The 20,923-nt window shown below is 53.2% G+C and overlaps 1 protein-coding gene and 1 long non-coding RNA gene across 4 annotated transcripts in view; one reads left to right on the forward strand and one right to left on the reverse strand.

Annotated features, from left to right (window-relative positions):
• Positions 1 to 20,923, reverse strand: part of KIRREL3 (kirre like nephrin family adhesion molecule 3) — a 235,097-nt gene that overhangs the window by 1,514 nt on the left and 212,660 nt on the right. For 2 of the 3 annotated variants that reach the window (XM_042882386.1, XM_042882383.1), the window contains 8 exons: positions 10,929 to 11,077; positions 10,514 to 10,641; positions 9,390 to 9,516; positions 5,366 to 5,466; positions 5,061 to 5,259; positions 4,296 to 4,331; positions 2,832 to 2,939; positions 1,716 to 1,825 (listed from right to left, as the gene is read on the reverse strand). In XM_042882386.1, coding sequence (XP_042738320.1) covers positions 1,716 to 1,825; positions 2,832 to 2,939; positions 4,296 to 4,331; positions 5,061 to 5,259; positions 5,366 to 5,466; positions 9,390 to 9,516; positions 10,514 to 10,641; positions 10,929 to 11,077 — 958 coding nt within the window. The remainder of the gene's footprint in view (positions 1 to 1,715; positions 1,826 to 2,831; positions 2,940 to 4,295; positions 4,332 to 5,060; positions 5,260 to 5,365; positions 5,467 to 9,389; positions 9,517 to 10,513; positions 10,642 to 10,928; positions 11,078 to 20,923) is intronic. The other variant, XM_042882385.1, reaches the window with a different exon arrangement.
• On the forward strand, positions 7 to 1,645 carry LOC122186051. Its single transcript, XR_006181035.1, has 3 exons — positions 7 to 257; positions 360 to 467; positions 1,613 to 1,645. It is a non-coding gene; the product is annotated as an uncharacterized LOC122186051 (long non-coding RNA).

Here is a 20,923-nt window from a genome sequence, read left to right on the forward strand (position 1 = left end):
AAAAAAAAAAAAAAAAAAAAAAAAAAAAAAAAAAAAAAAGAAAAGTCCCAGCTGGCTTTTGGCATAAGACACAGTGCCGTAATTAATGTGAAAGCCTTGATTACTTTTTTTCAATCCCCCAACTTTGGCTCTTCTCAAAACATGTGAGTCCCGGAGGGTTCTGCTCCATGCTGACGTGGGCTGTGCTGCACCAGAGATCCTGCACCTCTCTGCCTCATTACTTCCTCTTTTGAAGGCTGACCACCATCGGAGGCAAGGTATGCATTAATTACACGCCTTTAATTACCCTTCCTCCAGAAAGGTGGGGATGTGCAGGCTGGCTAATTACCAGCCACTTTCTCTGCTGCCTTTTATCTCAGCTCGCATCGATTGTGCAGCTCTGGCCACTGGATTCTGGGCACGGAGCCCCAATGCTGTGCCCCTGAGGGTTACTCTCCTGGTTTTATTTTTTTCCCTTTTTTAAAAAGGTAAGTGGTTGTGGAAATGTACCCTCCAGCACTTTCTCTTCATCTTCTGAAAGCCTTTGATGCAGCTATTAAATGCAATAAATTAAAGTACCTGAGTTTTGCTTGAAAGAAGGAATGCCCATGAGAGGCGCTGGTGGAATGGGAGCAGCCCATCCAGAGCTGCTGTGCCTGCAGCACCGGGCCCAGCAACAGCCCAAAGGCTTTCCCAGGGAGAATCTGATCCTGCCTACGTCTGGAGGTGCTGAGGACCTGGCCTGGGACAGTGGTGCGGCCCCAAAGGATGAGTCCAGTGGCACCTTATGATAGAATCATACAATGGGCTGGGTTGGAAAGGACCACAATGATCATCTAGTTTCAATCCCTGCTGTGCCTCAGTTTCCCCTGCTGCAAAGCTGCCCTGCTGCAGAGCACCACTCTGGCTATTCTGAAGCATTGAGGGGATGCCTCAAGGTTGTGCACTGCCCAGAAATAGTGCCTAATTATGAGCAGTGCTCCCTAATCCGCCGCGTGCTGAGCACTCCAAATGGCACCGCTTTCATCAGGGCTGGCGGATCCTGCAGAGCGGATCTTAATTTCTTTGGGTTCGTTACAGGAGCCAACAGGGTTTCAATGGGGATTGCCCATGGTCAGGTCCCAGAGCGGCTGTGCTGATGTGGGTGCGTGGCGCCGCACACTGCGCTGGGTGACCTGTTTGCTTTTTGGGCTGACAGCCTTCCCTCCACCTGTAGCACTGGGGATCGTGCTGACATAACCTGAACAAATGCAAATCAGCCAGCATGACGAGTCTCCTAAGGTGTTAACGAACCTACAGACACATGAATAATTATTTGTGAGAAGCACAGAGCCGTGCAGGTCACAGATGGCTGCAGAACAACCAACGCAAGTGTGATTCTTAGGGAAAAGAAAGGGGGAGAGAGAAAGGGGGAAAGAGAAAGGGGGAAAGAGAAAGCCGTCGTTTAGTGGGCACGATGGGGGTGGATTCGGTGATCTCAGAGGTCTTTTCCAGCCCTAACGACTCTGTGATCCCACAGTTTGTGTTCAGCTTGTGCTTGTCACCTCCCACACCAACCCAGCAGCACCAGTGAAGGCAGGCAGGCTCACCCCACCATCACCCCCAGCTCATCCGTTCCCTGCTGCTTCCCCAGGCAAACCACCATCTGCACGCACTGCTTCGGCACTTACTGACATCTCCAGTGCAGCCAGGAGAGCACGGTGAGGTTCTCACACTGAGGGGAAGGAAGTCCTTACCATCAGCTGCTTGATGGTGGGGTGCTCCTCCGTCTCCCTGCCCGAGGACGGCTCCTTGTGCACGATCTCCACGCGGATGTCATTCTTGGCAGAAACCACTCCTTTCAGATCTAGGCAGAGAGGGAGAAGAGCTCAGCTCCAGGCAGCCACACATCCCCAGGGTCCACCCTGACCCAGCCCAGCAGGCAGAGCTGGGCCCAGAAGGGCTCCTCCAGCCGTGGGGTGCAGCTACAGAAAGGAAAGGCCAAGTGATGGACGGAGCGCAGGCAGCGCTTGGGGCGCGAGGCCCAACGCAGCGCCGCTGTCACGCAGCTGCCCGGAAGGTGTCAGGCAAGCTTTGAAGAAGTTCCTTTTGAAAAACTAGGCGAGCAGTGGGAGGAGAAACAACAGCACGGATCCGAAGTGAAAACCAGGGATGGATGTGAACCCGAGCAGCCCCCAGCTCAGCGCTCTGAGGCTCCGTCCTCCATCTCCACTCAGCGTTGCTCTTGCCCACGGCCAGCTGCCCCACACCTCAGGGTTGTGCTGAGAGGCCCCTATTGCTTTCTTGTGCCTTTGTTTTTGGCTGGGATGACACTCCTGGTGCAGGAGCCTCTGAATTTAATCACAGGGAAAAGCTAATTACTGTCTTGCACCTCCTCCCCCAGGAGCGTTGCCCTTAAATAACACCGGGCTGTTCTGTCACCAGCAATACAACACCAGATGTGCCGTAAAGCCTTTTTTCCCTTTCTTTTCCAGAAGACAAACGGCCTCCAGCCTCCGTTCTGCTGCGTCCTCAGCAGGAGATGCCACCCCAGAGTTATGGTTGGTCGCTGCATCCCTCCCACAGGAATGCTCTGTTTGCAGGCTGTTGTTTAACTGATGCCACAGAACTCTGAAATTTGTCCTGAGAGAGGAATCTGCAGCAGCCAGGTACAAAATGAATCCCCACCGCACAGAAGCACTCTGCTGTCTCTCTACCTCTGACCTCACTGCAATGGAATTGATGCCGATATGATGCCCCAGCAGAGGAAGAGAAGGGGATGGCAAAGGAGACAAACCCGCAGTGCTCCCTGCCCATCAGTGGGAGCATGGTTGGCCTTTGCATTTGGCCGTTTGCGCTCGCCCTGCACTTACTTCGCTGGGAGCGGGCACAGCAGAAGGCGACGATGGTGGCCATCAGCACCAGGAATGCCACGCCGGCCCCCACGGCCACCCCGATGATCACCGCCATCGGCACCGACTCTGCAAGAGGAAGGAGAGCACAGATGAGTGGGGCTGAAGGCAGTGGGCGGCTCTCCCCAGCTCAGGACCCGTCCCGGCCATCGGTTCGGTGATGGGGAGGGATTGGGGTCCTTTCCTGCACCCCTGCAGCACCGCGTCCCTATGGGTGGTGAGAGCCCAGGGAGCGCAGTGCGCAGCTCTGCCATTTGCTGCAACTGGGGCAGCGCTGACCTCTCTGTGCCTCAGTTTCCCCCGTGTGCAGGGAGGAGGGAGCCAAGGAGCTGTTGCTTCCAGTGGGGCCACGTTGTTTATTGGATGAATGGCTGCCTCTCAAGTGCTGTGGGTGCAAAGTGCAAAAGAAGACAGCCTGGTGATATTGCTAAGAAAGAGAAATGGCATCAGAGCTGGCTGGGAGAGAGGTTGCACGGAGGGATAGAGATGGGCACCAGGACCATGAGGAGAGAGCTGTGGGCGTCAGATACCTGGGTTAACACAGCAGCTATCAGCCCGCCTCTGTCTTTGTCACCACAGGTCTCCTGCTTTACTCTCCAGGCTCACAGCAGCTGGGAGGGGTGGGGTGGCTGTGATGGGGGGAGCAGAACCCCATCCTGCACCGGGGAGAGCTCACCACCTCCTGTCCATGTAACCACAGCCAAGTTCCCTGCAGCTCTAAGCACCTTTTCTAAGCCCAAAGAGAAAAACTGTTTTTGACCAAAAACTCCATCCTTCCCTTAAGACTTTGGGACCCCCAAGGTGTAACCCCATCTCAGTACCAGCAGAGTGACACAACCCTGTGCTGCTTGAGCTGGGGCTCCACTCACACTTCAAAGAGCCTTTCAGCACACAGCTTCTGCTGGTGCTTTCCACTTTCTGGCTCTCCTGCCTCTCCCTAGCTGTGCCACCTGTCCCGTGAGCCAGGCCATCGGTGACATGACACACATGGCACTATTCTGCTCTTCCCTAAGCACTCAGCACAGACAAGGAAGCGAGCGCCCTGCTGCAAACCGCCCCAGCAGCATCCGGCAGTAAAGTGCTGGCACTTCTCCAGGTGACCTGATGCCAAAGGCAGTGATTCGTTGTGGGGCTTTTGGAGGCGTTCGGATCTCTGGGAGATATGGACCAGAGGGGTGGGGAGGGAGATGTCGAGGGGCAGCTCAGTGTGGCTGTCCCTTTGCTGCAGGTTGTGCATTATCACCCCCTGCAGCGGGGCTGCGCTGGAGCACAGAGAGGCAGGGCAGCTCGCCATGGAGCGGAGTGGGACCGGTGCCCCTGGCTCCCCATCCCCTGCCCTGTGCTGCCCTACAGCCCCGCTGGCTCCTCAGGCGTCGTGACGGCTGGGGACAATTCGTATTCACCGTCAGCTCAGCACTTCCGTACCTGCTTGCATACCAGCTCCTGATTTCATTTCCGTACCTGTTTGAAAATAAAGCAAGTGTCCACAGCCGTGCACAGCCCAGGCACCCACATCAGCCTTCGGAGCACCTCCTGCTCCCAGCACACAGCCCGATGGAGGGGATGGCCACCGCACGGCGTCCCCCTGCCCGCCGCAGGGATGTCCCTGAGTGGGGACCCCCAGCCAACACCGAGTGCTCCCGCTGGCTGGCAGCCGACCCGGAGAAACCGCTGGCTGTGTTTGCGTTGGAAGAAACCCAAGGCTAATTTTAAGGGGTTCATTTAGCTCTGATTTAATCTGGACGGCAGCCTTGCCTATAAATCACGGCTTAATGAGAGCAATCCACCTGCCTGCCCTGGCATTTAATAAAATAGAAGAGGACTGGAGGCCCTCCAGGAGCTGAGTGAGCCGCCTAGAGCCACATCCCTCCCTTGCCATGGAGAGCCCCCAGCCACCCTGAGACACCCTGAAGGCTGTGGGTCTGGAAGGAGCAGCTGCTCCCATTTCCCCGTGGCTACAAATGATGCTGCAGGTGGATGGGCATCACCTTGCACTGTGGGTTGGGGAGCACAAGGCTGGCGCATGCCCTCTGTCTCCATTAAGAGAGGCGAAGCGGGGCTTTCCCCACCTCCTGCCCCTCTGCTGGGAGTTGGGACCCTCGGGGCGTTCCTCCTCCATCCTTCCTCAGACATCCCAACAGCATTACGGAGCACTGGCCGCTCCCGCAGCCCCACACCGGCCGTGCCCACCTTGCTCCTTGAGCCGGATGATCTCCGTGTCGGAGCCGAAGCTGTTCCACGCAGTGCAGTTGTAAATGGTTTGGAAATCAGCGCGGACGATGTTGCTGATGGTCAGTGTGGAGATGACCCCCTCGTCCGTGCTGACCGTCTCCACCGTGTAGCGCCCCGAGGTCCCAGATTCCAGGACATTCTCCTTCCAGGACCAAGCCTGCCAAGCAACAGTGGGGTCAGCCCAAGGCGGGCGCTTTGCCCACCCGTGGGGCTCCCCATGGCGTGGCCAAACCCCATGGCTCAGTGCACTGGGTGCTACTCACAATGCGGTCGGGCGGAGGGGTGCTGCGGATGAAGCACTTGATCTGCCCCTTCTGGCCGTGCAGGGCGTGCTGGGTCTGCGTGCTGGAGATGATGGGTGGCCCTGCAGGAGAGAAAAGAGGGATTGGTGATAACAGGAGGAAGCAAGTCACACCTGGCCAAGGCTGGCATTGCCACCTGGGTGCAGAGGGTCCAATGGCAAACCGGGACCTCGACTCCAATAAACATCGCTATTGAGTGGCACCAGCTGCTGCCTTCTCTGTGCCTTGAAGCTCAGAAAGGAATGCCTGGTGCATAATTCAGGAGATGCAACCCAGGGGCCCCAGACTCTTCCCACATGGGAAATTTAGCCTTCAGAAACCAAGGATCAGAAAAGGGAAATATCAACCAGCATCCAGGCTGCACTCTGCAATCAAAAAACCCACCTGCTTTAGTAATAATTTCTTTAATACTCTACAAGCAGATGTGCTTTGGTGCTCTGGGGTCTTTGTGTGCAATGTTGAATGCTGAAAACACAGGGACGTGTGGTGCTCATCACCACCAAAACGTCCCTGTCCTCCCTGTCCTCCTTTGTGGAAGAAGGTTAAGAGGAAAGCAGTCAGAGATAGGAACGTGGCCTGGAGGCTTTCACCCCAAGGGAGCAGCGGCAGAACTGCAATCCTAATTGCTCTTTATTAGACTCTTAATTACAGCAGATTTACATTTCTATGAGTGGCTTGCTGCTGGCAGAAAAGGGATGCAGGCAGGAAGGCGAGGGGCAGCGCTCCTGGTTCTCACCATGTCACAGCCCAGTCGTTCTGGATGCTGGCTCCAGGTTGTGCCTTTGCTTTTTAGGAATTCATTAGGCTCATCGGAAAACCAGCCTTGCCATCACACCTACCTGCAGGCAGGCATTAGAGCAGTGCTGGCCAAGTGCAAACATGCTGCAGGGCTGAACTTTCTCCTTCGGTGCATCCAGTTGCCTGCTGACATTTCCCTTCTGCACCAAAGTTTCACCCTCCCTGAACAACCTCTGCAGCAATGCAGCCACATCCTTCCTTTGCAGGGATGCTATGAGGAAAACCAGAGGCCAGCAATGCCACACTGCTTCCGTCCAAGGCGAAGGGGCAAAATGCTGCCCATCAAATCCAGGTGCTGCACCCTTAGGCTCTGTTTGCTGCAGTGGGGATGGAGCTGGCTTCAAACACAGTCTGGACATTCACTGCATCCTGCACATCTGGAATCACCTGCACATCTGTGAGCACTGCAGATGGGCAGTGCTTGCTGAGTGATGGGGAACAGCAGAAGGTCAGGACTTGCTTTCCAAAGTTGGGGTATGATGGCCATTACACATCACACATTCCGGTGTGATACTGGAAACTTTTCTGCCTCTTTTAACATATAAAAAAGACATTTTGTTGTTGCTTTCTGCCCAGTCTTCTCTGAGATGTTCTCAGCACGTTCCCAAGGTGAATGCTCTCCTCCAGCCACCCCTGGAAGCACACGCTCTGAAGGGGCTGGGCTGAATCCCACTGGACATCCTGAGCTGGATGGGACCATAACAATCACTGAGCCCAACTCCGGGCTCCACACAGAACCACCCAAAAGTCCAGAGAGTTTGGTTTATCCTTTGCTGTGCCAGGATCCCTTGAGGCTTTGGCTGTTCCAGGGGACAAGAACAGAGTCCAGTCCAGCTCCGCCATACACTGGGGGTGGCAAAGGAGAGATTGCTCAGCGCTCCTCAGCTTGCTCAGCATGTATAGATGAGCCACCGGTGGGCAATGAATCCAAAGCCAACAGCATCCAGAGTGGCAACGGGGTGTGCAGGTCCAAATCAATGAAAAAAACCCGTCTTCTCTCTATTTCAACAGTTGCACATCAGTTACAAATTCTGGGGGTGTGCCAAGACTGGGTGACACCGGAGAAAAATGGCTTAATAATCATAAAAAGGATCATTTTCCCCAAGGAGAGTGGATTTTAAATGGCACAAATGCCAGCGGCTTTGGGTTTTATTATTGCTCGAGGAGTTCAGAGTCGAAGGCTTATCATCATGATAATAGCAGATGACTAAAGAACATTTGTGAGATGAACATGCCTGGGAATAATAGTGCAGAGCTGCAGCCTCATCGCGTTCGAGGACGGTGTTTGATTCTCCACCAGGTTCAGGCTCCCTATGAGAGCTGCCGGTCCACAGCTCGGTATTGAGACAGCCCACCAGCAAAAGAAAGGCTTTCAACAACGTTGCTATGGATATAAACGTTGCAGCTATTGGTTGTGGTTATTTTTAGTGCACTGATGCCAGTTTAGTTGCTCTGTCCTGAAGGCTTGCATAAAGGAGAAGGCAGCTTGCTGGCTGGGGAGCACGGCAGGATGGCCCCAACCTCTCCATCCTGCTCAGATTGATGCACACAAAACCATCCTGGTGCTGGAAACTGGAAGCAGGGTTCGATCCTGCAAAGCCCTGGGTTGGCTCGTGTGTGGCCAGGAGGGTGCTGTGCACACATGGGGGCTATAAATCCAGCTATCACTGATTTATTATGGCCCCAATGGCACCTTCCTGCCTTCTTGCCTCTCTTGCTTTGGCCCTGCCAAATGCTGCTCATTTGCATAATCCTCCTGCCCACTAACGAGGCTCTGAATCATATCGGCAGCCTCTCAGGCTGGTGGCCTCGTGCCCTGGTTTGGAGGGAAGGAGGTGGGGAGGGCAGGCAGGGGCTGCACTGCTGAGGCTGATTTGGGGGGGATGGGACACTGGGCACAGGCTGGGGCGGATGGACACCCCTCCAGCACTGCCCCCACTTGGGCTGAACTCACCCAAGACGACCGCTGCTCCTTGCCTGAATCACTGGCCTCACCGTGACAAAGCCTAAATGTTCAACTTCTCCTCTCAAACAGCGGTGGAAAAAGCATTCAGAAGAATTCATCAGCTGCATCAGACACACCGTGCTGTGCCTGCAGGAGATGCTCCCTGGGATGCTCCACGCAGCACCAGCAGTGTCCATCGCAGTGCTGCCCCGGTGCTGTGCCGGGCACGGAATGCAGCTGCACAGCTCTGTCTCAAGGCTTCCCTGTGCCTGCAGAGTGCCTGGGAGGTGTCAGGAAAGGAGCGGGTTCTTTGTTTGGGTTAATTTGTTGCTTTGTTTTCTGCAAGATACTTTAATTGTAATTAAAACCCAGCAGCCGGCGGGGAAGGAACATGCAGGCGCCGCGGAGCTGAGTGCAAGCAGAGGCAGTGGTTGGGTTTCGCCCCCCGCTGTGTTGCCCTTGGCTCCCCTCGCTGGCGTTATCCGCATTCAAAATTAACGCTGTGCTGCTTTCCCTGCTCATTTTCTTCTCTTTCTGACAGTGAGTGGGGACTGAAGCCTGCCAGTTTGTCACGCAGGTGAGAGACGATGCAAAATTCATCCCCTGCTTATATTGTGCAGCCTGCCCTGCGCCCTCCCTTCACACAAGGCACATTTCACCACCAGCTGCCACAGGTCCTGGCTGGGTGGCCCTGACCCTGCAGGGTGCTGCCCAGCTCCCATCGGGGTGGGGGGCAGATCCTGGGGGCTCAGTGTTCTGCCTGCTCCCCCAGATGCTGATTAGGCTGCCAGTCTTGGAGCCAGACTCAGTTCCCAGCTCTCAAGCTGTACAGCACAGACAACAAGGCTCTCCGACCTTGCGAGGGTTTTGCAAGATAAATCTATTAAAGATTTAAAACGCCAACTCCCAGCTACTCAATAAACCCCTGCTGATAATACAGAACCAAGCAGACCTTAGATAACGCCAGTATTTTTTTGCTTAACCCACGACTCTCCAAGGAAATGAATACAAAGCCTAAATTGCTCGCGGGGTAGGAGCATCCCCCATCCCCCCCCAGGCATCCCAAAGCAAATATCCAAGGGCATCATTCCAACTGCAGCACCACGAATGGTGATGGAATCATAGAATCACTGAATCGCTAAGGATGGAGAAGACCCACCCAGATCATCACATCCAACCCCCCCCACCCCATCAGCACGGCAAAGACACAAAGATGGAGTAGCCAAGGGAAGCCATCGGTACCGTTGACAGTGAGTGTCACCTCGCGCTCCCCTGCGCCCACCCGCGGCACCACAGCACGGCACACGTATTTCCCAGCGTCTTCCTGGCGGACGGACTTGAGCGTCAGCTTGTTCTCATTGCTCAGGACCTGGAAGAGAGGAGGGGGCCGATCTCAGGACAGATGATAGGAAGTCGAGCAGGAGAGCTGGCAGCCCCCAGAGCTCTGGATGGCCGGGGGAAGCTCTGCTGCCTTTGGCAAGCTGCACCCTGGGCAGCAGCACCCTGCCCTCCTGCCCTGGCTGTGCAATTAACAGCTTCAGGATATCTTGATAAGTGCTGATCTGGCTGAAGCTGTCAGCACAACGCCAGCACTGGGGCATGCAAATAATGTGGCTTTTGAGCGGTGTTTCCAATTATCCCTGCTGGAAATGCACACCCTGGGGCTAATTCCTCTTGGTTCACCTCACCTCTCTCTCAGGACTTTGCACACTGCAGTCCCTCACCCCCCCTTCCTTCTCAAAATGCTACGCAGTGCCCATGGCCAAGGGCTGAGCTGGAGCTGCCCGGAGGCCCCAAGCCAGCAGAATTGGCCAAATGAAAGCTGAGAAAGCATCTCTGTGTGCTGATACGTGTGGGTGAGCAGAGAGCTGGAGTGTGGCTGGGGCTGTGTACTGAGGGTCAGGAAGCCCCCGTGCGTGGCTCCCTGCACTGCTCTGAAAGCTTTGAGAAAAGGGAACAGCAGCTTTGTAGTGTGAAAGCACTGCCTGCGTGCAAATCACAGTGATAACCAAGAGAAACAACAGCTGCCACTGTGGGATGGGAAGCCAGAGGATTACAGACCCAGTGGGATTCCTCAGCTGCCTCAAGATCTCAGCTTGCCCAAGGCTGTGATGGTTTGGGAAAAACACCTCAGCAATGAAGGCAGTGATTTCCCCATGCATGCGCCCAGTGATTGCCTTCCAGGGCCACAGAATCACAGAACATCCCAAGCTGGAAGTGTCCCATGAGGATTGCTGAGTCCAGCTCCTGGCTCCACACAGAACCACCCAAGATCAGACCACGTGTCTGAGAGCACTGCCTGATTTCACCAAAGCAGGGGGAACCATGAAGAACCTCACGCCCCACTGCCCTGCAGCGACCCTTACCACGCCTGAGCCCCGCTTCATCCAGACGATGGTGAGGGAGGGGTTCCCAGTCCAGGCGCAGTTGAAGACGGCATCGGAGCCCAGGTCAACGAGCAGGGACTGTGGTTCTGTCGTCATCCGGGGCCCAACTGCACAGAGCACAGCAGCATTACCCCACCAGAACCCCAAAGCAGTGCAATCACTGCGCCAGGAGGAGCTGCAGACCCGTTGGTGTTGGGGTACCAAAGGGGCACAGCCATACGGGACACCCAACCCATGGCACCTTATAATCCTAAAGACCCCAGGAAGCCTCCAGCAGGGCTGTGAGGCAGGAGGAGACCGCGGCCCCACGCGTGGAGTGAGAGCCCAGCAAACCCTGCTCAGGGAAGGTGATGCCGCCCCCAGCTGTGGCCAGCAGCTCTGGCAGGTTACTCACAGTAGACATCCACAGTCCTGCTGATGTTGGTGCTGCCCAGCGCGTTGGTGACCTCGCAGGAGACGGGCTCGAAGAAGAAGGTGTGATCCACGATGGTTTCATAGAAGTCACCGGATGCTTCCTTTATCACCTGGCCTTTCTTCGCCCACCTGCAGGACGAGGAAGCAGAGTGGTGTTGCACTGCTTTCCACTTGCCAGTGACAGCAGGGATGGGATGAGGACAGCCTGTGCTGGTAGAGAACACAGTGCCCCTCCCCTGCCAACCAACACCGCTGGCATTCCCACCACAAAAACACTATAAACCTTTTCAGCTTCGTCCTGCTTCCACCCCCTTTCCCCTTTTCTTCTTTCTATCTATTTTTCTCCAGTGAAAAAGAACTTCATCCCTTGAAGGCAGCTGAAATAACATCACCCTGGAAAGCCAAGCTGGCATTTGCAGCTCTACAACTTGCAAATTGTCTCAGAGAACAAGCTGTCAACTCAGCACTTGAATTAAGCCGCTGTTTGCCAAACAATGAGCAAATGTGACCTAACGGGGCACCATCTGGCAACCTGCCACTCCAGAGCGGGTGGAGAGAACTGGAGATGCTGTCATGCAGTGTGAAACTCCATCCGCTCCTGGGAGAAAGGAAAAGAGAGCGGAGGAAAATATAATAAATCTCCCCAGAAGAGTGATGGGCACATTGGAAAGGAGAGGATTTCCCCGAGGAACTGCTGATGTTGTGCCCAGGGCAGCTCTCCTGTGGTGGCATGATTGGGGACAGGGGATGTGCTGGGCAGAGGTCAGACAGACAAATCCTAAGGGCCCACGAGTGTGAACCTAACAGGATGAGGACAGGAGAGCTGTGAGGCATCACCCTGCAGCCAGTAACACGAGCGGCTCAGAAGAGAGGTATTAGCAGCACAGATGGAAGCTGGTTTGTATGCACTTATCTGCTCTCTCTTCTCATTTATCTTCACACCTCTAATGGATGCTGACTGGCTGCTCCAGCTTCCCCACGCTGCCTTCCTCCCTGGATTCCCGTTCAATAATTAATCAGGAGATGCTGCTCGGATTTTTAGGGCTGTGATTGACGAGGGAAGCTCCAGGTATGGGAAAATCAGCACAAGTGACGCCTTCCAGTCAACTGCTCCAAAGGCAAATCACATTTGGGTGCTGCTTTGCTCCTTCCAGATGTAATGAAACTGAAGCTCTGCTGCGCTCCTCGATGACTCTGACCCATCCAGGTGCACTTGCAGACTCTGTAGCCCACTGGATCTTGCTGTGTGCACCAGAGGGTCACAGCCATTTCCTGGAGTCATTAAGGTTGGAAGATCACCTCAGATCATCATTTCCTCATAGCGACTGACAGCACAAGACCTTGCTGTTGCCCACTGAAATGCACAGCACTGTGTTTTGCAGCAGCCCAACCTGTCCATGGGGGCAGGGAGCACATTTCCAGAGGATAGAAGTTCTGTGACTCAGCAGCAGCTCAGAAAAACAGATATGAAGCAACGCCACACAATGCTTTCTGTGCGTGTTCAAAACCCATTGCTTCTGCAAAGCTAGCTTTGCCGAGCGTAGAGATGTGTCACAAACAGCAATTTTTCGTGCTTCAGCAGAGATCAAGGTTCTTGCTCCAGTTTTCCAAGCCTTAACACTGCTAAATCAATGTGGCTGAACAAGCAGTATGGATCTTTTATAATGTCAAATCGGTTTTTAATAACGATGGCTGATAACCCTCCTGTAAAGCTCCTCACCATGCACTCGCAGACAGCCAGAAGGCAAATTCCTCCTGGTTTTAACAAGCCTGTAACGTGCCTTGCTCACCTATTAACCTCTCAGTAATTATTTATAAGCAGAACGTAAATAAAATGCAGCCAAAAAGACACAGAGGATGTGCAGGTCCTGCCCGAGGCCATCAGCTCAGTGTGTCTGCATCTCAGCACCCTGCCCAGCACACATCCTCCAAACCACCCCAGGATGCATGGGGGGCCTGGCCTCCCCCAGCCCGTCTTGTTGCTCTCTCCCCTTGCAGGTCGGTGCAGCCCACAGGGCTGAGCTCATTGGCTTTGATCTGGGGAGCCCAGCCTGCAATTTCCACCTCTGCTACCTCTTCATTAATTTGTGCTGGTGAGCTTGGCTCAAAGCCTCGAAGGAGATTTTCTTGCTTGATCTTCACCTGCCATGAAACCATAGTTGTTGGCCGTTTGTTCCCTCCCCTTTCAGCAGCTCTGGGATGCTGGTTTGGGGCTCCGACCTTCACTCCATCCTTTGTTTCATCCCCTTGTAATCTCTTCCCACTGTCTCCTCACCTTGCAGCTTCCAGCCCTTCTCCTGCCACTATTTGGTGCTTCCTCCATTCACAGCATCATCCTGAAGGCATTTACACACAGCCAAGGTGCCTCCGTGGCTCCGTGCCAGATACATACATTCACCTCCATGTTCCATTCCAAACCAATCCATCCCATGACTCTGTGACCATCTGATGCATTTCCATTCCATCCAGCCAGAGCTGCCACCTCTCTCCCTCAAAGCAGAACATCTGGGTGTAGGTGATGAGTTCCATTTGGTGTTCCCAAGCTCCCTGCAGCTCCATGGGGATGTTTCTTTGGGGGCAGAACCAACTGCCCTCAGTTCAGCATCTCCCTCACCAACCCCAGCAAAGGAGAAAAGTTCAAAATGGAGATCTTGATGCAAGCTTCAGGAGCCTGTTCTTCTTCCCACGAGACTTTGCTCACTTCTGCTGGGCTCACAGAGCTGCAGGAGGGCACTGTGTGCCCACAGCACCGCCAGTGCGCACTGCATCTGGCTGAGCTCAGCACAGCAAATAAATTCCTCTGTCTGCAACAAGAGGGCTTGTAATTCTTCAACAAATGGCATGTGAGAACAAGCTGTTTAGGGGAATTTGTAGCCCTGTCATGTAACAGCCCTCCCAAGTGACACCAGACTGGTTCGGTGCCGCCTGGATGAGTCAGGTGAAAATGTGCAAGCCTGCTCACATGGTACCGCAGCTGCTTTCCTTCTCTCCAAGCTGGGCAGCACCCAAGGCTGCCGGTGCCATCCTGGCCCCTCCAACCAACAGTGCTGCAGGGCAGTGAGCATTTCCCCATGGCAACAAGGTCTGGCTGGAATGGATTTGTTCTGGAGTGCCATTCCCCTGCTCCCATTCATTGTTTTCCACCAGCACCATGCAGTGACAGCAGCATCCTGCCCTGCTGACTGTGCCCTGCGCACACAGGGGCTGTTCCGACTGAGCGCACTCCGGGGAAGCACAGTGAGCTGCAATTTTTAATTAACAATGCAAAATGAAGCAGTTGCTTGCCATATAAATTGTGTTTACTAAGAGTGACTTAAAATAGATAAATATTTTCTCGGACGCGTTTTAATTGCTTAATAAAAGTACCGAGAACACCCACAAATACCTTAAATAAAAGCGTGGCTCGCAGAATGAATTAATTAACATTTCATTCCTGGGAATGGCTATTAATTGCTACAAATTGCTCAGAGAATGGTTCTGTTGTTTTACTGCCAGCGTTGCTCACTCTGCAATGTGGCAGTTCCTGCACATCCCCAAACAGCAGCTGCCCACGAGCATCACCCTGTGCCCTTCTGCACACCCTATGGGGGAGCGTGGGGTGGGGGGAGGGAGGAGGATGCTTTTTCCTTGGTGCCTGACCCAAGGGTGACGGCCTATTGAGAAGTGATGGAGCATCTTGTTGCGCCCTGCCTGGCTGCAGTGTGATGCATCAAGCAAATTATTGCCTTATTAAAAGTAAATCTCCATCATGGTGATCTATGGGTTACTCCTTTCATAATGTATCCCTCGGCCACATGTCAGCAGTGCACCCAGCATCCTTGCCAATGGCCCTGCAGCTGTCCCAGGCAGCTCTGTTGTCCCCTATGCTAGGAGCAGAACTCAGATGACACAATGGACAGGGGAGACCTGGTGGCACCTGGAACAGCCCAGCATAGAGCCAAAGGTGTGACTGCTCACAGAGCATCCTCCCTGCAATCCCTGGAGTTCACTGCATCAATTACAGGTGCAGATACATTATTCTACAGTGGCAAGCTCCCTGCCACGCTTGGGTGAGCCCATTTTATCCCAGGCACAATTAGTAATTAACACCTCTGCTAAAGGGCTCTGCAGGTCTCCCTCAGAGCTTTCATTAAGCAGCTGCCAGGTGCATCTCCTCCTCTTTCAGAGCAGTCTGCAGAAGCGCAGTCAGAGCCGCTGTCCTGGGTCTCCATCCCTGAAGGCTTCCCACCATGAGTGGAAGCACAGCTTGGTGCCAAGGATGCTAATCCTTTTCTTCAGCAACAAATAAGCAGCGAGGCCAAATTGCTACCTTCTCCCAAATTTCAAGAGCTAGAGATGTCAGGCTCAAGTCCCAGACAAGGACACGTTTGGCGTTGGATTGCACTTGCTGCAGTGCACAGGTTGCTGCCACCGGGGTTTGATTGTTTTTCAACACTCCGGGGTTTTGATGATAATAATAACACCTCGCTGTGCGGAAGAAACCTCTGTCTTGATTTCCTCTCTAATCTCAGCTTTGCCATTCCCCCTCCTGCCCAGCAAGCAATGAGCCTGATTGCTCATCAGACCATCTGCCATGTATGGGGCAGGTTCCTCCTCGCTGTCAGCGGGTCTCAAGGGTTGGAAAAATCAGTGTGAAGCACTCAGAGCACTCTAAAGCCCCCCCAGGGTGGATGGGGGCTGGGCTCAGCTCTGCAGAGAGCACGCTGTGCTGGTGGATGGGCTGAGCCCATGGGTGCCCCACAAAGCATTGCGGTGCTGCACTGGAGATGGGCAAAAGTTGCTACGCTGTCCTGGTGTGTCATTGCTGTGCTGATGGCGAGGGGGAGGGGGGGGGAAAAATGGGCTGATGGTTGGGCTAGGTGACATTAGAGGTCTTTGCAACCTTAGTGTTTCTGTAATTCTAACCCAGTACACTCTCTTCCTACTAATGCAAAAAATATAAGCAATACACGACTGACGTAGAACAAAGTAGCAAATTAACCAGTTTCCTCATCTTTTTGCTGTAAAATTCCTCCATTTTCTGTCCATCCATCCCCAAACTCATTCTCCAGTCACTATTCTTGAAGCCTCAGAGCAGCCTGGTAACAACACTGCTCATCTGAGCTTTGTATGCCAACAGAAAGCAGTCCAAAGTGGCAGCACGCTGATAGAACAGACTGACCCAGAGGAGCTCTGCGATCACCTGCTGACTTCTGCACAATGCTGCAAGAAATGTTTCAAAAAAAGAAAACTCAAAAAGCAAAAACCATTAAGTCCTTAATTACACACTCCAATAGCAAAGCAGAGCTGAGCATTGAGCACTGCTTGATGCTTTACAGACAAATGGCTTTATAATACAGAGCCAACAGCTTGTGCTCTTCCTTTGCTTTTGTATTTGCCAACAGCTTCTAGAGAGTTTGCAGAGCAATCAAAGCCCAAGGACAGCTCAGGTTAGCAGTCACTCCATGGACTGACGGGATGAGACCTCAATCCCGCTCCAATGGGAACCAAGGGGTCTATTTTGGGAAGCCAGCATCCCCTGGGTATCCTCTTCCCTATGCCACACAGCCCCTGAATTGGGCTGCTGCTTGCATCTACCCTGGCAGCTCATTTCAGCAGAAACAACATTCCTAATGAAGCTTCTTGGGGGAATTAGGCAAATGAATAATAACCGAGGTCAACTGCATCACCACAGCACCCACACTTTCCCATCTCAGAAGGAGCAGAACACTCCCAGTGCACCCACACTGCACCCCGCTCCCCATCTCTTGCATGGAAGCCAAACAACCACAGAACTGAAGGTCTCTTAAATCAACGTCTCTTCCAGCTTGGAAGCTGTAAGAGGATTCATTATTTGTATCACAGAACCACAAAAGCTTAGCATATTTTAAGAAGTCTGAAATGACTTCAAGGCAACTCGTCCACTCTTCCCCCCCTTCCAACAAAGCACATTGAGATGTCTCCAAATGGAGCAGTGGGAGGAAACCCTTCAGAAACAAGAAATACACAGAGTGATCGAGGGAGAGAAAGCAGAAAGCTATGATCTGCCTGGAGATCACCAAGGAATGCCCAGAGGGGACGTTCCATGCGAGATGTGAGCACAGCACTCATTGCATGGAAGTTAGGGCTGGAGGGAAGCATCGTGGTGCTGCCCAAGCACTCGTGGCAGCAGCTGTCGTGTGTCCTTTCTTTCCTTTCCCCCTTTTTACACTTACAGTTTAGTCACAGCATCTCTAATTTCCTTAGATCTGAAGCCACCTTGTGAGACTGGAAGGGAACGATAGAGAAGAAAGATGGGGGGGAGGAGGGAGACAGTAATCTCGTAAAAGTCAGTTTTGAAAAATCAATTTTCTTGTGTGACAAGATTTGCTTAAGGCTTTTCATTCTGTGAAATCAGCCCATCACCCTGCAGGAGCGCAGGAAGAAGTGGCAAGTGTGGTTGGGAATATCTCAGATTAAAGACTGCTAAATTAGGCTTGAAGAGCTCCCATCTCTTCACAAGGAGAGCAGAACTGTGGCCAGCACTGTGAGTGATGTTCCCCTCCCTGTCCCCTTCTCATCCCCAGGAGGCTCTCTTGAAGGAGAGGTGACTGATAGGCTTGGGAAAACACAGCTCTGAGTCACTCCCAAGCTTCCTGGCTAGAAGTGGTGTTAGCAGCTTGGCATGATCAAAGCCATATGGACTCTGTTCATGTCCAGAGCAAAGCTTGCTGGAAATGAGTTGCCCTGGATCAGGCTCACTCCAACGCTGGCAAAACCCAGAGCACAAGCAACAGAACCACAGAATCATGCTTGGGTTGGAAAGCACCTCACAGCCCACTGCTCCACCCCTGCCATGGGCTGAGTGGCCCCCAGCTCAGGCTGCCCAGGCATCACCCATGGCCTCAGGCACCTGCAGGGATGAAGCACCACAGCTCTGGGCACCGCCAGAGTCCAGTGCATAATGACATTCCTACTCACAACTCACCTAAATCTCTTCACTTCCAGTTTAAAGCCACCCCCCTCACCCTGTCACTACCTGCATCTCAAAGGCCACTGACGCCTCTTGAGGTTGCCAAACCCCCAGGACACACAGCCAACCCCCACTGCGCCCTGGGAGCTGAGAACCCATTTTGGGGAGCCCAGCCCCTGACTGGCTGGGAGGCTGCTCTGCCTGTAATCCCATTACAACCCAACAGAAACGAGGATCTGATGGTTAACCCTTGCAAGGCTCTTTGGATTTCCAAAACCAGCCCATTGACCTGGCCTCACCCATCACCACGCCATGCAAGGCTGCACCCCTGCTCCTGCAGCACACAGCGAGAAAGGCCCCACTCAACTTCTGTGTGTACAGCTGAACATCATCTTTTGGCCAAAACGAGGAATTGGATTCCTTTCTTCTGCTCTTTGATGCCACAATCTCTTATTTCAAGCAAGACATTGCTATTTTCTAAGCCCTTCTCCAAATCTCACTGGGGGTCCTGGTTGGAATGGAGATGGCCACGGCTGTGGGGCACCCCACATCCCAATCCACTCTGCACAGCACAGCAATCCTCCAGAACACAGCAGCAAAAAGCTGATCCAAAAGTTTCCACCACCAGCAGCTCGCGCCTGCCGCTTCATCACTCATTTACTTCGTTATCTTTAATCACTGCTCCATCAGGAAGCGATGCTCACCGTTACAAAGTGCTTTCCTTCCTCCCCCCTTTTTTTTTCTGCTTTCCGTCAGATTTTCCCTCCGTTTCGCTCTCTCCTCATTAGTCTGAGCTGCCTCTGAGCATCTCCCACACGTGTTCCCATTACCCTGACAAGCCAGGGAGCGGGATGACAAATCTCCCCATCCCCACACCTCACCATTCCTGGTGTCACCTGCAGCCACATCCCAGCAGCTGTGAGATTTGTGCCTTTTATTTTACTTCATTTTTTTTCCAGGCTCCTCTCTCCCCGTTCAGCAGCAGTTGGCAGATGGGGCTGACGCATCGCAGAGGAGATCTGAAGAATTCATTTCCCCTTATTTTTTTTTTTTTTTATTTCCCCAGCTTTCATTTTCACTTCAGAGCAAAGGTCCGGTTGTCTGGGAAGAAGCTACAAAGGCAAACCCAGGCAGAAAAACAGAGATAGTCAGAAAAAATGCTACAGTGCCGATGACTTGAGATCTCCGTGTGCTTTGCATTCATCTGCACTCCCACTTCCATGGCATTTTCCTGTGTCTGTAAATTAGACTTACTCCATCACTGCTGTGAAATGCCCACAGGCCCTTTCCTGCACTGCCTCCTTGTGCCCTCTGGCCATGCTAGGCTGCAGGAGGCAGCGGGGATGTGACAGCAGATCTGAGGACAGCACATGGTTGGCAGAGTCCTGATGCTGCACCAATGGCAGCTGTGGTCAGAAGAAGAGGAGGGAGCAGAGGGGAGCACTGAAGCTGCAAGAAGCCTTGGTGTAAGGGAAGGCAGCAAAAACGGGGGGCTGAGAGGGGCTTTACATGGGGTGGTTGAAGGGAAAAGGGCCCTTGAGTGGCTGAAGAACCACAGTGGTTTGGAGGGGCTTTAGTGAGATGGATGCAGGGCTCACACTTACCCTGCTGGCTACTCTGCAGCACATTTTGAGGCCTGACAGCCCCTTTTAAATAGTAATAGGGATGTGGCTGGCATTTAATACAAGCTTAATATTGCAGATCTCCCTTAATTGACAGAGGCAGCTGGGAAGACAAAGGAAGGTGCCAGTCATGGTACATTCTCAGCAATACGAAGCACTCAGGAACGTCAGACCATGGGGATGTTTGTCTAAAAGGGCAGCAGAAAGTCAGCAAGCACCCAGCTCCCAGGAGACATTTTTCCAAGCTATCTGAATCCATGCCTTCACCTGAGAGCAAAGACACAGTGTAATCCATTAAAGGAGCTATGGAGAGAGATCTACTCCTCATGCCCACACAGTAACTCTTCTAACTGTGCGATCCTGGCAGCAGAAAACCCTTCCCCAGACTCTTTCTTCCTGAAGACCCCTCTATTCCTCATCATGTGGCAAAATTCTCCCTGTTCTGATGTGCTCCTGGCTTTGCTTCTTGGTGACCTGCTGCCACTCAGCAGCATAATTGTCACTGAGTGCACAGAGCTGAGCAATGCCAAGCCACCAGGGCTGGGCTGGAGCCACCTCAGTTAAATCCAAGCTGTGGTGGTGTGGCTTCTAAGCGTGGGGCGCCCATTCTTGGGAAACCTGACTTCTCTGTCTTCTATTTTATGAATAACCACAGTGAGATACTCTTGATTTTCTCCTGCTCTTCTCAGAGCCCACAGATACCAAAAGCAGCTCTCCCACACAAAATGCTGTAACATGGTGGAATGCACAGCAATGATAGCAGAGCAGCAAAGTCCCAGACTGCAGCAAGTGAGGATATGCTCAGTGCAGCGGTTGCAGACACAAAAGCACTGCACACAGGTGCAGAAATGAAGAAAAAGAGCTGCTTACCTTCAGAAGACCTCAGGCAGGCAGGGATCTCCTATCAGAGATCCCCTTGCCTCCACTGCCAGCCCTTAAATGGGGGCTGGGAAGGGGTGGATCCTGGCTGCAGCCCTTCCATCACTCCATGCATTGCATGCACCTGAGCTGCCCTGGGCTGGCCCTGCCTTCCCACCATGTGCTCCATCAATGCTTCAGGCCGTGACTCAGCATTGCCACCACTCCACATCTATCCAAACCCCACCAAACCTGCCACCCTTCCCCACCAAGACCTGCATTTAGACCCTCAGAGCAGTGTCTCCCTGCTTGCCCCTTTGCAAGCACAGCAAGTCGCCTCTTCTTGTTTTCCCTGCTCAAGGCAGGACACTGTCTCCCACTGGGTGCATTCAAGCCCCACTGCCTTTAAAGAAAAGCTCTTAAAAAGCAGTTGAGTTCAGATTAATATTTGATGAGTGACAGCGTGCTGTTGATTCAAAGATAAAACGGTGTTTTCCAAACACAAAGGTCTTTCTGCAGAGCGGAGCCCGCTGAGCGAACAAACAAACATCGCTCCCTCCCCAT

This window comes from Lagopus leucura, unplaced genomic scaffold (genome assembly GCF_019238085.1).
Source record: "Lagopus leucura isolate 7727_CA_CO unplaced genomic scaffold, USGS_WTPT01 Super-Scaffold_100034, whole genome shotgun sequence".
In the NCBI taxonomy this organism is placed as follows: Eukaryota; Metazoa; Chordata; class Aves; order Galliformes; family Phasianidae; genus Lagopus; species Lagopus leucura.